This window comes from Asparagus officinalis, unplaced genomic scaffold (assembly GCF_001876935.1).
Source record: "Asparagus officinalis unplaced genomic scaffold, Aspof.V1 AsparagusV1_Un17, whole genome shotgun sequence".
In the NCBI taxonomy this organism is placed as follows: domain Eukaryota; kingdom Viridiplantae; phylum Streptophyta; class Magnoliopsida; order Asparagales; family Asparagaceae; genus Asparagus; species Asparagus officinalis.
This window is the reverse complement of record NW_017972283.1, coordinates 208,684-226,323: the sequence shown is the minus strand read 5'-3', so window position 1 is coordinate 226,323 and position 17,640 is coordinate 208,684. Positions and strand designations below refer to the sequence as shown.

Genomic DNA, 17,640 nt, shown 5'->3' with positions numbered 1-17,640 from the left:
GTCGGTAGTAAAGCCTAGTGAGAGATGGTAATTCCGAACACTTGAGGAATGTGACATGGGCTAGGCCAACACTTAGAGGGTGTGAAGTGCATTTGCAAGTGTGTAAGTTATAAAGTTTTCGGTGAGCTAGAAAACCGTATTGTGAGGTGTAAACGTTATTCGGGTGAGCGTAGAAAACCCGGTTGTGATAGTGGGGATCTCCTTGAGGTGAGGAGTGGAGACGTAGGTCGTGGGGACCGAACTCCATGATCATATCTTGTGTTTGCGTTTGTCTTTTGCGCACTATCACTTGTGTCTATTTACTCTTTGTTCATATATCATTGCATATATCAAATTGAATATCAAGATTGCTAGGATATATTTGTTAATAACTTTTAATCGACATTAATATCTAATAAGATTAGCAATAACCATATTCATCTCCCCCTCTAAGGTATTTTCACGACTAGCTAGAGATCCCTGTGTTTGGGGGTGGGGGGTAGTCAAATAAACTAGAACTAGGATAATTTATAAGATACAATTTTATAATATTAGTCAGCTAGAACTAAATCAAGAACAAAATTTTACAGTGTTAGTCTACTAGAACTCTAACAAAACTAGAACTAGGATATTGTACAAAGTGATCCCAACTTTTTTTATTTTTCTGTATACAAATGAGAGTTCTAGTCTCTCAAATTACTCTAAGTTTTAGCTTAGAACTAGTGATAAAAACTAAAACTTCTATTTATTTTATTATTATTTTATTTTTTATATTTTTTCTTTACTTTTTTCCTACTATGGTCATCACCATTATAACACCATGTCGTCAGATCAGATCTCGTCTCTCTTAGTCATCTTTGATATTTTTTTCTCAAATGTTATAATTATATAACTAATTTAAAAGTAAAAATTGTATCAATACATAATGTATTAAACAATAACATTGAGTGATGAGGGAAACAGATCTCGGGAGCAAAAAGAAAGGAAATTTTTAAAAAGGTTTTTCAGACTTGTACTATAATAACAGTTAAAAAAATAAAAAAGCTACAACATATATTATAATAATAATTGTCAATATCTTATAGTCTAACCAAAAGTTATTTAATAGTAAATAACATTTTCGTAAACAATCATCAATAATAATGGTAAGTTTAAAATACGTAAATAATATTTGTATCCTCAAAATGCATGCATATATACTTCATGATTATAAAAATATATTCCATGTTATTTTGTCAAAATATTCCGCTTCATAAAATTATTCCTATTTATCTCACTAAAATGTTCCACTAGTAAAAAATTATTTCACTTTAATAAACATCCACTTGGCCCCAATCAACTAATGCCCCCTAATGGCATCGGATAAATTCAGAAAACTGATTCGGACAGGAATAGTTCCAACAATAACGGGTCGGATCCGAATCTAACAAGTCCTGACAGTAAGCGATCCAGTTAGCGGTCGGCCCAAAAAGTGTACGTACTATTCACGAGGGCAATTTTCACATTAAACATCTTCATGTTAACTGTTTTCTAACATAACCTTTAATTAATGAAGTCCTCGTTTTCCAGTCGGCAAACTACTCTCTTTTCCAGTTTATTTTATTTTAATTTCTCCAAACTTGGAAAACCCTAACCTCTTGATTCGGAGGTTCGAATTCGGCGCTCTTCGCAATCTCTGCAAGTAACCCATCTCTTTCTCTCTGAGTTTTTTCCTCATTTATTTTTTGGTCCAAATTTTAGATTCTTCAGTGGAATTTTAGAGTCATAATGCAAAATTATGGAGTCGTGGAGTTTTAGGAGGGAGTTGGAGCTCCAAGATGGTAAATTGTTTCCAATTCTGGAGATAAAGCAGTAGCTTTCTTGATTATTTTTGGTGCTGGTTGACGAGGTATTGCTATTAGTAGAAATTTGATTAGAGATCCGAAGATCCAGTTCAATTAATTTCTAATTCAAGTCTGTACAAGATCTCTATTTGAGGCAACGAACTTTAAGCAGCTCCCGAAGTTGGGAAAGACTGGATTTTTAAAGAAAACATGACTATGGCTTCGCCTCGTAAAGGGCTTGCTGGTGTTATGCCGTTCGCGAGCTCTAGAACCTCCATTGTTGTTGCAGTTGGAGGACTAGCTACGTTCCTCGTTGTGGCATCCGTACTTCTTACTTCGTATCCGATCAATTCGTCGGTTCAAGGGTATTTTCAAGAGGGAGCCCGAGTGGACAAACCCTCGTTTGTGTCGCCGAAAGAGAACCAGACTGAAGCCCTTGTTTTGAGGAGGAAGGGGCCGCCTTTGGATGGGCATGAAGGTATTGGTATTGAGGAGCCTATATCTTCAAATGTGAAAGAAGATGTTGATATGAATGAAGATTCGGTGAAAACATCTTCTGATAAGAAACAAATCGGGCCATCAGAGGCGTCAGATAGTCACGATAGCGGGAGGGATTCGGCATCTGGTACAAAATTATCTTTGGATGGGGAAAAGGAAGTTGGGATGGCTAATAGCTCAGTTTCACAAAATAGTACTAAGGTAATAAACATTGATAAGAATATTTCCGCAGGCTCAAAGAATGAATCTCAGAAGGTCAGTTTGGAAATTCACGATAAGGACCCTGCCACTGCAGATGCTGTAACAATAGTTCATTCACCTCCCGCAGAATTAAAGACGGAGGATGGAAAGGCTGAGTCAAGTAAGTCCCTTACTATTTTGTGTTATATTTTTAGTTCATATTCATGTTTTTCGTGACTTGTGAATTGTGATGTAAGTGAACTAGTCTACTTGATTCTTTGCTTCATTAGGCATCTGTCTACTTGTTGCGGACTTCATATACCGTTAGGTATGATTAGGTTATTTGCTCGATAAACATTGAACAGTTCTCATTTATGTTGTCCCTTTTTCATGTGTCGTTAGATGCTCTTGTATATAGAGTAGTCAGTGATAGAGTTACTTAAGATACTATCAGTAGTAGGTACCCTATGGGTCCCTGTTGAGATCGTCTCAACCGTTGTTAACAATGCACGGTGCGCAATGCGGGCGCAAAGTCCCTATACACGCGTATGCTGAAGGCACAATGCGATGCACGTGCCGGAGAAGCGAAGCGCACACCACACACATACTTTCTCGAGATAGATAATCACACATGAAATTCCATGTTTACATAGAAATACGGTAAGTCAAATAATATCCACTACCAATTTACGAATAAGGTCTTATTTCATAATCCTAACACAACCAACATAGTAGCAAAGTTCATCGTTTCAAAATCAAAAGTAAAACCAGGACTAACATCGAAGCAAAATCAAATAGTTAATAAGAACGAGTTAGAGTCCTCAATCGAGCTAGTAAAATGGTCTAATGAGTTTATTTTTTCTTCTTGGGATATGGATTATCGGGTTTAAAGACCCCGTTGAAATGTTAAAAGAACAACAAAAACATATGTGTTCCTTAAATTGCATACGCCTTGTTTGAAGCCTCCTTGGAGGGATCTTGCGAGGCGCAAAAAGGCGTTGCCACATCAGATGCGGTGCGCTTCGTCATTGCCCCGTATCGCAGGCTGCATGTGGTGCGACCTTTGATAACACTGATCTCAACTTTCAAAGATTTTAAAGAAACAAAAAAAAAACAAAATTGAAGTTTTCATACCAATATGTATACTTGCAAACTACAACATAATCCCCTCACCTTCTAACTTATGAGCACGTTGTACATTTAGATGAGAAAGGAATCTCTTGGTACTTCATGATAGCATGCGCTAACTTTCAAAAATGTACATCTTTCATTTTTTTTGTACTAAGTACAGTGCTTAAATTTGATGTCTCATCTTGCAAGATTGGATGATTTAGTTGCGGTTTTACACTAAGACCCAAGAATTTTGATTTGTGTAGCTTTTTCCTATCCAGTAATAATTCAATTTAACAAGGAAATGACCAAAGTTAAAAAAACAAGAAAGAAAAGAGCCAAAACATCTCATTGCATATCCCCGATATTATTACTTGATTGAAGTTGTAAGTAAAACAAATTAAACATTCATATGGAGGAGTGAGGGTGGGGAGGAGCGTAGGAAAGGAACGGGAGTGGATGAGGACCTTGCTATAGGATAGAAATGTTACCTTAACTGATTTGGTTTCTATAAGAAACCATATCGTAGTGAGGAGTCATTGCAAATGTTATGTTATTCAATCTGATGCAATGTAGTCATAATATTTAAAGTGTTGGAGGGTATTGTGAATCTAATTGCACATGGGGTCCCATCATTCAACTGCTTTAGATGCAACAGACTGAGTGGGAAGAGACTGAGTAGAAAGAATGCAACAACTTTAGTTGCAATACAACTAGAAGTCAAGTACTTCAGTTTCAGTGAGTGGTTTGTAGTAACAAAGGATAGCTCCTTCAATAGGTGGAGGATATCCTAGTTCAAATGAAGGGGAGGAGGTGACAGATTCCGTTGTGTGTGCCATACAAACTACAACTCACAGTTTGATGGCAATGAACATTAAATTAATTATAATTGTTGGTGCTTCATTAGTTAATATGTGAAAGAAGTTATAGTTCCTATACTATTGTTGTAGAAAATTTGTATTCACAAGCAAGTCTAAAGAGAAAAGGAAGTATCCTCTTTTCTTGGTTTATGAGCAACAGAGTTCCGAGTGGGATGCTTGATGAGTGTATAAACTTATTTTTATTTGTTTTCTTTTAGTGGGTATGAGTTGATAAAATTATCATTCCCGTAAGTGTTAAAAAAAACTTTCTTTGTTGATGTATCAAGAATAAGAGTACTATTTTATATTTATAGAATTAGTGACTATATATAGAAGATGGTACGATGCTACAAAATGCAATACATTATAGTACAATTTTTAACATTTCCTCTCAAATTCACGCTAGACCGAAAACCATGAGATTATTTTAAATAGAAATAGATAGATTCGGTCTGTCGAACGCGAAGTCGGTCGAATCTGAGTAGGTAAGTTTGTAACATAACGGATCATATCTGCATTAGTATTGGATCGACTGGATCTTGAAACTTGACTTGTAGGAGCGTACTGAACAGATATTGTACTAAATATGTATTAAGAGCGGATGATGTTGGACAAGATTTGTCGAACAAGCAGATCAGATAGATCTTGGATTAGAGTGTAGAACAATGAATAAGGCAGATCTTGAATTGGTTTTTTAGATGAATGAGTTGGACTACATACTTAGATCTAGTGTGCAAAACATGATGTGTTGAAGAGATGTAGAACGAATGCTCAATTAATGTTCGTATGTGGTAGAGTTGGTCAAATCCAGAAAACTAGTCGAAGTTGTTTTTGTCGCAGATTGTTGTGATGCTACTAGCCAAAATTATTCATCGATTGAAATTTCAGAGCTTTACGTGCAAGTTGAGGCGCATTAAAACAAGGCTAGTCCTTTGTGAGTTATTGGATGTTAATAAACCAAAGAACTTTTATGGAAAAACTTCCTAAATTGTGGGAAAAAACTATTGCCGAAGATCCTCTGTGGTAGATAAGACAATGACAATACAGTTGGAAAAGCGGTAGTTATAATAGGAGAAATGATGGAGATAATGAAGTTGATTGAATCTCTTGTCAGATAGAAAGATAGTAATAGATATGATTCGATCGATGAAGACTACAGGGGAGACGATAAGGAAGTTGATATGACATGGTCAAATGTGATCGTGCGTGGTCAGAGAATATGACAAGCGGAGCTTGTGTCAAGTGAACTGAGTTCGATGACGATGAAGGGCGATGACCACAAATAAAACATTGTTTGGCAATGGCGATAGGGATGCTAAACACTTAGGATTTAACAAATTGATTTGAATTTCTAATCAAATCTGATGTGGATCTGGATATTAATATATAGATCCGGTCAGAGTCGGATCCGGGCATTCTTTTATGATTTAAACTGGATACAGATTTGGGTCCGGTTTATTCAAGCGAAACCCAGATGGTTGTTCAAACTTTCAAGTACTAATACTTTCAAGTACTAATAAAGTTAATGGATTCTTTGTTAATTGAACGCCTGCTCTTATACAAACCCATGTGACCTAATGTTTAGTTTAATAATTGCTTCTAGGAATATTAAAAGCAATTCCTTGAGAGAGCATTCTTCCCAAATTCAAAATAAATAAAATAGGAATCTCTTTCCTAAGTTCCTAAATCTCAACCCAGAAAATAAAATAAATTAATGTCATCCATCTCATATTTTTTAGTTTATACTAGATCATTGTAAGTTTATAACTTGGCTTCTAGGAATATTAAAAAGATGAATTATTAAACGTTTAATGATAAAAAATAATTTCCATAAAAAATGGATAAGAATAATTGATATTAATAGAAAAGTTAGTTTATATATTCGAAAGAAGAGGTGGTCTTCATTTTTTATTAAATGTTGCAATTTTTATGTCATGTTTTATCTCTTTGTGCAAAATCGAGCAAGTAATATTCACATTTCTCTTATATCTGATGCATATCCATTTGCTAAGTACGTAATTCATATTCACAATTGTATCTGTATCCATTTCTCTAATGTCTAAAACTTTTTTTTTGCGGATATGAATATGGTGTGTTGAAATAGTAATATGTTTAGGGGCTTATGTGTAAGTTGTAGGGGCCTATATAAGCCCATCTTATCTCATGAATAAGATCAGGGTTTTCATTCTCAATATGGTATCAGAGCCTCCACAAAAAACCTAACCCTAGCCGCCGTCCCCCCCCTCTTCTTCCCCGATCAGCTTCCAACCCCCCCTTGATCTCTGTCCGATCAGACCCCCCTCCCTTCCGCCTCCTGCAGAGCAGCCCCAAACCCACGACCAGAACCCCCCACGGCTCCAGACCCACCTGACCCCCACCCCCACCTGTCCGCAAACCCCACGACCAGAACCCCAGACCACCCCGACCAGAACCCCACGACCAGAACCCCCTCCTCAACCCTAAACCCTACGACCAGAACCCCCCAGACCCGACCAGACCCCCCTGCTGCCACCTCCAAACCCTTTCCTAGCCGCTGCCACCTCAAGCCCCCCCTGCTGCGCTATGTCGGACCTAGAGTTTGGCATGGGTTCCCTTGACTCAGTCCTCGAACTGATGACAGGAAGAGTTTATATCTCACATCGATGAGATATATAACTGGTTTTGGTTCTTGTGTTCAGGGGGAGCTACTAACCTATAGTAGGAAGGGGAAGCATATTGTAGGAACAGTACATATAGTGCCACTAGTGCTGCCAAGTCTCTTGACAACACCTGCCCCCGACTCCTGAGACACCTACACCACCACCATCCCCTTCCCAAGGTGATAACATTCCTCTCCCTACTCCTCCCACACCAATATCAGTACGGAGGACTACTCGCAGTAATGCGGGACATCCTCCCGATAGATATGGTTGGGATCTTGCCCAATTTATATCATATTCTAATATCCACCCTGCACATGGAGCATTCATTGCATCATTGGATTCTGTTACTGTACCTAACAATTGGCAGGTTGCTAAGAAGGATCCAAAGTGGAAAGCAGCTATGCATGAGGAGCTAGGAGCTCTTGAGAAAAACCGCACTTGGGAGCTAGTAAAATTACCAGAAGGGAAGAGAGCAGTTGGGTGCAAGTGGGTCTTCACTGTGAAGCAGAATCCAGATGGACAAGTTGAGCGCTACAAGGCTCGTCTGGTGGCAAAAGGGTATAGTCAGACATATGGCATCGATTATGATGAGACTTTTGCACCGGTGGCGAAGATGAGCACTGTTCGGACCTTAATCTCTCTGGCAATAAATGGTGGATGGAAGTTACACCAACTAGATGTGAAGAATGCATTTCTTCATGGAGATCTAGTGGAGGAGGTATATATGGAGATACCACCAGGATTTGGTACAGATCAGACAGTGGGAAAGGTCTGTAGATTGAAGAAGTCTCTCTATGGGCTGAAGCAGTCTCCTCGTGCTTGGTTTGACAGATTCAGAAGGGCTATGATTGGTATGGGGTACCAGCAGATCAACGCCGATCATACCGTATTCTTTCGACGAAGTGGAGGCCACATTACCATGCTGGCGGTATATGTGGATGATATGATTATTACAGGAGATGATGAGAAGGAGATTGCCCAACTCAAAGTGAGACTGGGTAAGGAATTCGAGGTGAAAGATCTTGGCTTGCTTCGATACTTTCTTGGAATAGAGATAGCTCGAGGAGCGGAGGGAATCGTCCTATCCCAGAGAAAGTATGCACTGGATCTTCTCAAAGAGACAGGGATGTTAGGGTGCAAACCTGCAACTACACCGATCGACCAGAAGTTTAAGCTGGGTGCTGAAGCTGGAGAACCAGTTGATCGTGACAGATACCAGAGACTGGTGGGCAGGTTGATCTATTTGAGTCACACACGTCCTGATATCTCTTTTGCAGTGAGCGTGGTGAGTCGCTACATGCACGATCCGAGGAAGGGTCATATGGACGCTGTGTACCAGATTCTGAGATATTTAAAGAGTGCCCCCGGGAAGGGACTGATATTCAGGAAGAATGGACATGTGAACATCGAGGGTTATTGCGACTCTGATTGGGCTAGCTGTGCTGATGACAGGAGATCCACCTCAGGATATTGTATCTTTGTAGGAGGTAACTTGGTCTCGTGGAAGAGCAAGAAGCAATCGGTGGTAGCGAGATCAACAGCTGAAGCAGAATATAGAGCCATGGCCTTAGGAGTTACAGAGTTATTGTGGTTAAAGAGTATGTTGGTGGAGCTGAAGCTGGATCAAGGAGCCAAGATGAAGCTGTGGTGTGATAACAAGTCAGCCATCAGTATCGCCAACAACCCAGTGCAGCATGATAGAACCAAACACATCGAGATCGATAGGTTCTTCATCAAAGAGAAGTTGGACAATGGACTACTGGAGTTAAGTCATGTTCCAACTAAGGATCAGGCAGCAGATTGTCTGACTAAGGGGCTTAGCTCAGTAGATATGATTAGAGGATGTGACAAGATGGGCTTAGTGGATATCTTTCGCCCATCTTAAGGAGGAGTGTTGAAATAGTAATATGTTTAGGGGCTTATGTGTAAGTTGTAGGGGCCTATATAAGCCCATCTTATCTCATGAATAAGATCAGGGTTTTCATTCTCAATATGGTGTCATATCCAAAATGTATCCGATCCGTTTATACCCCTAAACGACGTTGAACTTAGTCGCAGAGAGAGCCAAACTTCGTGGAGAAGGAGGACTTGACGTTTTGTTGATGGGAAAATTGTAGAGATGACGCTTGCATAGAAACCCCTCATTGAGTACAGTTTTCAAAGACAATAGGCTCTCTAAATGTAAATATTTGACTTCTTATACCGTATCAAAGGTCCCTTCTATTACGCCAAACCTCTGATGTGTTGAGGGTTGAGGGTTAAATTTATATTCTACACAAGCTCCCACAAGTTGAACGTCCTTTTTATGGGCCCAAACTCATAATTGTAGAGCAATAAGGTGCTCAAATTTGCTTTAAATTTGTGGCTGGTGTGAATTGAACCTGAATTGCTCTGACTCAGGGTTAGAAGAAACTTTTTGAATTGCTCTTGTAACTATATTTTGCTATGCATGCAGCTATCTCAAATAGTTTACCATTACCATAGTTGTATTCATATATTTAAACTATAGATATCTGATATCCATATTTCTTGGAAATTGAATATGGAATGAAACATCGACCAAATTATTTGCACCTGGGTGCATCCTATTTCCAATATTTTCATGTAACCTCCAAGATAGAATAAATATGGTGAAGTTAGCAATGTGTACTTTGTTTTGTTTATCAATGTATTTATTTTGGAGTATTTACATCCCCATACCACGTGGTTTAGCGCAATTACACTGATGACCCTGGGCTTTATGTATCTACACGGATAGCCTTGAGATTAATAACTGAGATTGCCCGAATAACCCTGAGGAACCCTAGATTTCTTTCATTAGGGTTATTAAAGTAATCTCATTCAGTAACCTCAGGGTTATCCGTGTATATACACAGGGGCATTTGTGTAATCGGGGTATAAATATTCCCTTTCTTTTTGAATATGTAGTTTTAGTTGACTTAACTGTAGACATTCATCACCATTGAATCATAAATTATTGCAGACCAAATGAAATTGTTGAAATTTGATGAGTTTTGTGCTTCTAAGCCATCACATTTGCTTGATTTATGTTGAAGAATTTCTTTTAAAAGACATGTAGAGAAGCCTTTTTCAAATTTTGTTAACAACCTTCTATTGTGTAATTACTGATGTTTATTGGTAAGCTTACCTTGTGTTTTTATATCTATTGTTCAGCGAAGTGTGATCTGTACCAAGGGAAGTGGATATATGACTCAGCTGGACCACTGTATACAAACAACACATGCCCTTTTATCACACAAATGCAGAATTGTCAGGGAAATGGGAGACCAGACAGGGACTACGAGAACTACAGGTGGAAGCCTAACCAATGTGACCTCCCACGTTTCAGTCCGAGGAAATTCTTGGAGTTGATGAAGGGCAAAACACTAGCTTTTGTTGGGGATTCAGTTGCTCGGAATCAGTTCGAATCCCTGCTTTGCATACTATGGCAGGTTAGTTTACTTTGTATCCTAAAAATAACAGAAGGTTTATGCTTGTATAATCTTTGCAATACTATTGATGGAGAATTCATCCCTTTCCAGTGTTGGATGCCTGCCATTTCCACTTAAACTTGATCTGTTGATGAATCAGAAATTTCTAAAAGATGACACGACGTATTTGAACCAATTCCTCTGTGGTGGGTGGGACATATCAGTGGGTTGAATCGCATGAACTCCAGTGATTCTAACGGTCTGTCTGGCCTGAAATCTTACAGTTACAGGTGATGGGTGGGCCCATGGATTTAGAACTTGGATTGATGGAATACACCAATCTAGAGGGCTTCTACCCCATGTAAAAACGGCCATAGAGCTTTTGTAATTGACCCTAACCCTAACCCTAATCATAGTTGCTCAAAATGAGACCAGGTCCAACCCTGACCCCATTTTGAGGAGTTGGAAAATACACCCTAAGGGTGTGATTGGCAAACTCCTAAAACTGGGCCAGGACTGAATCTGGCCCAATTTTGGATTTGCTTTTGATTGGTAAAAACCGGACCAATTCTGGCCCAATTTTTATTAGGGCAAAAAGAGGCCATGAAACCAATTTAGTGTTGGACCGGGGGGTGGGGGGGTCTAACAATAAATTGGTTTAGAGTAGAAATGGTCTAGGGTTGAACATGGCCTAGTTTTTGGTGTTTGCTAAACACACCCTAAGAGTACTTATTTTTTGGATCATAATTCATGGGACCAACAACGGGACAAGATGACACATGTCATTGTCTTAGGATTGTAACCAAGATTCAACAACGGGACAAGATGACACATATCATTGTCTTAAAATTGTAACCAAGATTCAACAACGGGACAAGATGACACATGTCATTGTCATTAGTGGCCAACAAAGAATTGTAACCAAGATTAGTGGCCAACAAAGCGATGCATCACTTGTCCCATAATTGGTCCATGATTTTGGGTCCAAAAGTAATTTCTCTTGAATATAAATTAGAGCGGGATCCTCACGTCCACAAAATGGACCGTCGCCTTGACTACATGACGGGTCCTTCACTCACGCGGCTTTCCATTATAGATGCAGGATAGTTGGATAGGTCCCCCTGTGCGTTGATGTCACCGTTAACCACTTTTGAATCATTTGGGCTTAACAGCGCCTTGGAATAGCGACATGCTCACCGGTTAGAAGAAGCACGAGCGAGCACTGCTCGACGTTCGCATTACAGTCTCACTCAACAAGGCAAACACATAGAAGAGGTAATGAAACGAAGTGGGCACAACCACTTAGTCCGGAGAAAGATCCTAATCATAATTCTACTAGGAGAGGAAACTGGTTCTTCCACTCACTATGTTTCCATCTTATAGGTCAGAATAAACTAAAAATGGACAGAAGACTACACACAAGCAGGGCCCTGTTATGAATACACGTCCTATAGAGATTCTTTTGCAAGATAGAGAGCACAACATACAAATTAATTTCTAGTGAGCTTAAATGGATTCAAACAATTTGATGTAACTAGTAATTTTAGGGAAAATAGAATTAAACAGTTGTATTGCAATGCTAATAGTTCCTAGGGAAGTGAATTGATGGGCTTTGATTCTCCTGACAGGAAGAAACTCCCAAGAACCGAGGCAATCGTAAGATGCAGAGATGGTACTTCAAGTCAACATCCACAACAATTATCCGCATTTGGTCCTCATGGCTAAGGGGATCACCAAGGTTTTTCTTGACATCCCCGATGAAACATTTATGGAGTTACTCCCAACATTCAATATAGTCATCCTTTCCTCTGGCCATTGGTTCGCCAAGCAATCCGTCTACATACTCGACAACAACATCGTCGGCGGACAACTTTGGTGGCCGAAAAATGCTGGGAAAATGAAAGTTAACAATATTGATGCCTTTGGCATCTCAGTTGAAACAGCTATGGCTGCAATTGCAAACCACCCAAACTTTACAGGACTTGCAATTGTTCGATCGTACTCTCCTGATCACTATGAGGGTGGGGCTTGGAACACGGGCGGGTCATGTACTGGAAAGGTCATGCCAGTTAATGAAGTGGTGAGAAATGGGTTCACCGATGTGATGCATGAAAAGCAGACCATGGGTTTTCAACGGGCTGTGGAGAAGTCAGAAAACGGCCGTTCCAAATTGAGGTTGATGGATATAACGGAGGGTTTTGGGTACAGGCCCGATGGGCATCCGGGTCCATACAGGAGTCTGGATCCGAACAAGATCACAAAGAGAGGGCCACATGGTGAACCGCCGCCTCAGGATTGTTTGCATTGGTGCATGCCAGGACCAGTTGACACTTGGAATGAGATATTGTTGGAGGTCATCAGGAGGGAATTTGAGGGAGCATGATTCATTTATGTTTTACTGTAAATGTGCATCAGCCGTATTTTATGTATATTTATGAGGAGGATCTAAGACCGCGGCAACTACGCCAAGGGCACGATATGGGGGAGGTAAATCTGTTCATGTTTTGTGAATTGGCTTTTTTTTTGTGTGTACACCCGCCTCAGTTCTTCTCTGAGACAAAACATAGCTGCATGCCCTTTTGTATAGGACAGGTAAATTTTAGCCACCATCTAATCAGGTCACGTAATAGTGAATTCAAGGAAAAGAGAGGGAGAAACAGATTGACATATTATTTTTTTTATTAAGGAGAGTCTTTTAACTTATCCCTTGGTTGGGAGTGAATTATGTAACATCATATGCGGTTTCAGCGAAATTGCCTTTTTATTCGACTTGAAGAATGAGATTTCACCAGTTGCGTGTTACAGATTCTTTCTTCGGCAATGGCGATGACATAATTTGAACCATCTCAGGTTTTAGTGAATTACTGACTTTTCATTATCTGGTTTTAGTGAATTACTGAATATTTATTATCTGAAGTTTTTGTGCGGTTGGCTGATAGAGTTCTAAGCCTCTGCTTAGGGATATAAATTATATGCTAAACGCTAGGCTTGTTAGGGATACAAATTATAAGCTGCTTGTTTGACAATATTGTTAGACCCTAGAGGGGGTGATTAGGGTTTTATGCTAATCTAATCCGATTTTATGTTAATTAAAGCTAATTAATAAGTTATCCTAGCAAGTATAAAATACAACAAGATATGTGGGCTAGGATAAGTGATATAAACAAATGAATATATCCTAGCAATGAGATATTATAAAAATATGAGCAAGGATATATAAACTAACACAAGGGGAAAATAAACAATGCAAACACACAATATGATCATGGAGTTTGGACCTTCTGTCCTATGTCTCCGCTCCCATTCCGGGAGAGAAATCCACTATCACAATCGGGTTTTCTACGCTTACCCGAACAACGTTTACACCTCACACTAACACAATGTAACTACACTCCACACCCTCTAAGTGTTGGTCATTCTGTGTCCTTTCTCAAGTGCTCGGATACAACCTCTCCCTAGGTTCATCAACCGACGCCACTCCTCTTGGAAGCAACCCCGTCTCTCACCACACACTCCTCTCGGTGTACTAGTGTAATACAAAGTGAATCTCACAATAAGCATAATACAACAAATGATTTGTTCTCTAATATGGATGAGAACACAGTGTAAGCTCACTCTCAATTGTTACACAATCCCACAACCCAATTATACTATAAATGTAAATACAATAAGCTCAATAGGTTGTGTGTGAACAAAGAGATATAAATCAAAACTAAACTCAATATAGTTCTAGCTTAATAACAATGATAATCAACTATATAAAAAGAGCTAGAAATAGAGTTTAGAAAACTTCTCAATAGATCAAGAGATCGAGTGAGAGTAGTTGGATGTCCAAACACCAATAGACGATCTCCTCAAGCTCTTGTGAAATTGATTTTACAAACTCAAACTCTCAAATGCTTAAAAGCTTCTTAAACAAACTTAAACAACACTTAAACCCTTGTTAAAATTTTGTTAAAACATTTCTTAGATACTTATGAAAGATGAGAGCAAGGGGGTATATATAGCCTCCCAAAACCTCAGCCAAAAACCCAACAGAAAAGACCAAAAAGCCCACAGAATCAGAAATCAGATTCTGTACAAAAATGACCAGTTGGGCGTCGCGGTCGACGTAGGAATTTCAGCGGATCGACCGCGAGCAATAACAGAAACTAAGAAACGGCGCTGGACATCAGGGGCCGGTCGAAGCCGTGGCGGTCGACCGGCGAGCTTCTCTGAAAACAATCCTGAGTCTCTGGACTCAAGGGCGATCGACCGTGGCGGTCGACCGCAAATTGATGCATGCAAAAAAACTATTTTTTGATTTTAAAACCCTGTTTAAATATATCAAATAAATTCTAAAAATGCAAAACTTTGGGAAATGATTGTAGACATGATAATAAACATGCTACAAAGACTGGTTTTCAAAAAGGACCTCTCAAATGAAAAATATCATCATTTTACAAAATAGTCCAAAACATAAAAATGTAAACACATGAGTTTTGATATTTTAGCTTAACCATGTTTTGAAACATTACAAAATAATTTTGTAGACTTAATAAAAGATGTATATAACTATTGTTAAGTCCAAAAACTGAGAATACAATATTTTCATAAAATTGCATATCTTTGTAAACTTTTCAAAAACAATAAATATGATTTCATTAAATATACACTTGATATTGATAAAATCATATATAAGCATATAAAAATGAAACAAAAAAGTATTTTCCAATTATATTCAATTGTTTCATATTTAAACTTGAAAAACCAAAACAATAAATATGAAGGATGTAATTTCATATTTATATATACTTGGAAACCAAAACATGTATGTATATATATGATTATATATATACATAGAAAAACCAAAACGTGTATGTGTGTGTATGATTGAGCTTAAAGTACCAACACACATAATATAACACCTAAACTAAATGTTACCCAAACAATCTTGATCTTTAATAAGCTTGACTTGGTACACTTGCGGATGAAGCTTGAACTTGAGTCTTTAACTTTGACTTGCGTAGGATTCACTTCATAATTCCGCCAACCTCCATTGGATATGATCGTGAATGCGCAAATTCCATCCATCCTCCAACTTGTTGTTTGTCTACAATAAATAAATAAACACAAACACTAGACAAACAACATTAGTGGTAAATTATTTGTTAAACATCATCAAAACAAAGAGGCCAACAAATATTTCCTCCGAAACATTTTTATTGATTGTTATTCATGAAAACTTCCAATTTATCATCACAAGTGCTTGCAAGATAGCGAAGAAGTGATGACGCACCACAGAAAGAATTGTAAGAGCATGATTGGCAAATGATGAAGCGTGGCCTACCTATCATTTTTTAGCTTATTAGTAGCAGATATGAGATGTTTGACAAGTGGCTTATTTTAGTGTATAATCCATAAAAAATTAGGCTAGGATACCTTAGCCTAGTTTTGATGAATCATGAGCTATGAGGTTTAACCAAATAAAAGACAACTATACACCTTTTGATTTCACAAATTCCAATGCCTTATTGATAACTCGTCGCAAACCTCATATTTTTCGGGTTATTTTGACAATAATGATAGATTATGATGTCTGCATTTGCCAAACACTTTGCTATTAAAATATGTTTTTTGAAAAAAGTTATATTTATTTTTCCAAAATAATATTGTTCAAACAAATAATTATTTTAAAAATATTATTCTTAGTTCTTAAAAATAATAAAAAAGTAATATTTTTTAAATTAATTATAATTTTTGTAAAAATAATATTTTTTATAAAAATATTTTTTGGCAAAGCGATGATTTTTTAAAAATAATGATTTTTATAAAAATAATATATTTGTAAAATAATAACTTTTTAAAAGTATTTATCGTTGTAAAATATTGATGTTTGTAAAATATTGACTTTTGTAGAAATAATAGTTTTGTAAAAGTTATATCCTTTTTGAGGTAGATATTGTAGGCACTAAAAAATGGTAAGAAACAAAAGAGCGTTGAAGCTCAAAGTAAATTATGACGAGGGTCATGACTATGACGAACCTCGTCTCAAACAACAAAGCTTGTCATTGGAGACAAACTCCGAAGCTCGTCTATGAAGACGAAACTCAAGCTCGTCAATGAAGACGAAACTCAAGCTCGTCAATGAAGACGAAACTCAAGCTCGTCAGTGAAGACGAAACTCATTATTGAAGACGAAACTCGTCAGTAAAGACGAAGTTTGTCAGAAGAAATCTACAAGGCTCGTCACGCAACTGGACTCAACCATCAAGGATGAAGCTCGTTAGTGAAGACAAAGCTTTTTCAAAAGACAAAGCTCGTCGCATAGCAAAGTTCTTTCTGTTAGACGAACCTCGCTGCGCATCGAGGCTCGTCTCATCAGACAAGTCTTGCTATGCAGTGAGGCTCGTCATACTGCATGAAGCTCGACTGTAACGGTCTTGAAGACCTAGTCAGCCCACGTAGGCTAAATCCAGGGAGTCAGTTACGTCATGACTCCATGATTTCAGCGCATCAGTAACGTGCAAAGGCCTATAAATAGCCATGAGCATCTATGAAGACGGGACTTTTGGCCACGCCTCGACAGAGCTTTTGCACTCGAGCTTGGAAATCCAAACCTAGGTTCTTGCGGTTAAGAATCAGCAGCGGTTATCGACAACGGCCCAAGTATCCAACCAAGCGATCTTGTTTTGTTCGTCAACGAGAAGCAAACTCAACTCAAGCATCAAGTCAGGCATCCTTCCGCCACCCAGAACCCACGTTAAACAAAGGAGAAGTCGAACCAATCTTCTCCTGTTCTATAATCAATTAAGAGTGATTGTAAAGCGACTCTTACTAGGCGATAGAGTTTTTTTTCCAAAGCTAACACAGTTAAAGGAACCAATCATTTTTTTGAGACCCTACAGAAGATTGTGACCAGAGTGGGAGACGTCATTCTCTCTGATGAAATGATGGTGGCGTAATTAGATAAGATTGTGGTTGGAATTGAAGTCGAGACTCTTGTAATCTAGTTCGACCAGTCTAAGTACGAGGAGTTCCTCTCCTCTCGTACTATGAGTCCTTCAAAAGCACGTAAGTGCCGTAGAGACTCTTATGAGACTTTAGCCCACGTGGCTTCTGATGATTCAACTCGAGC

The 17,640-nt window shown here is 38.5% G+C and overlaps 1 protein-coding gene across 1 annotated transcript; it reads left to right on the top strand.

Moving 5' to 3' along the window:
- The first annotated feature begins 1,521 nt into the window (after window positions 1-1,521).
- Window positions 1,522-13,325, top strand: LOC109827087 (protein YLS7-like). The gene is given in 5 exon segments (XM_020394049.1): window positions 1,522-2,427; window positions 2,533-2,661; window positions 10,267-10,544; window positions 12,152-12,245; window positions 12,248-13,325. Coding segments are annotated over 5 exon segments (1,575 nt in total). The 5' UTR covers window positions 1,522-2,012; the 3' UTR covers window positions 12,907-13,325.
- The last annotated feature ends 4,315 nt before the right edge of the window (window positions 13,326-17,640 follow it).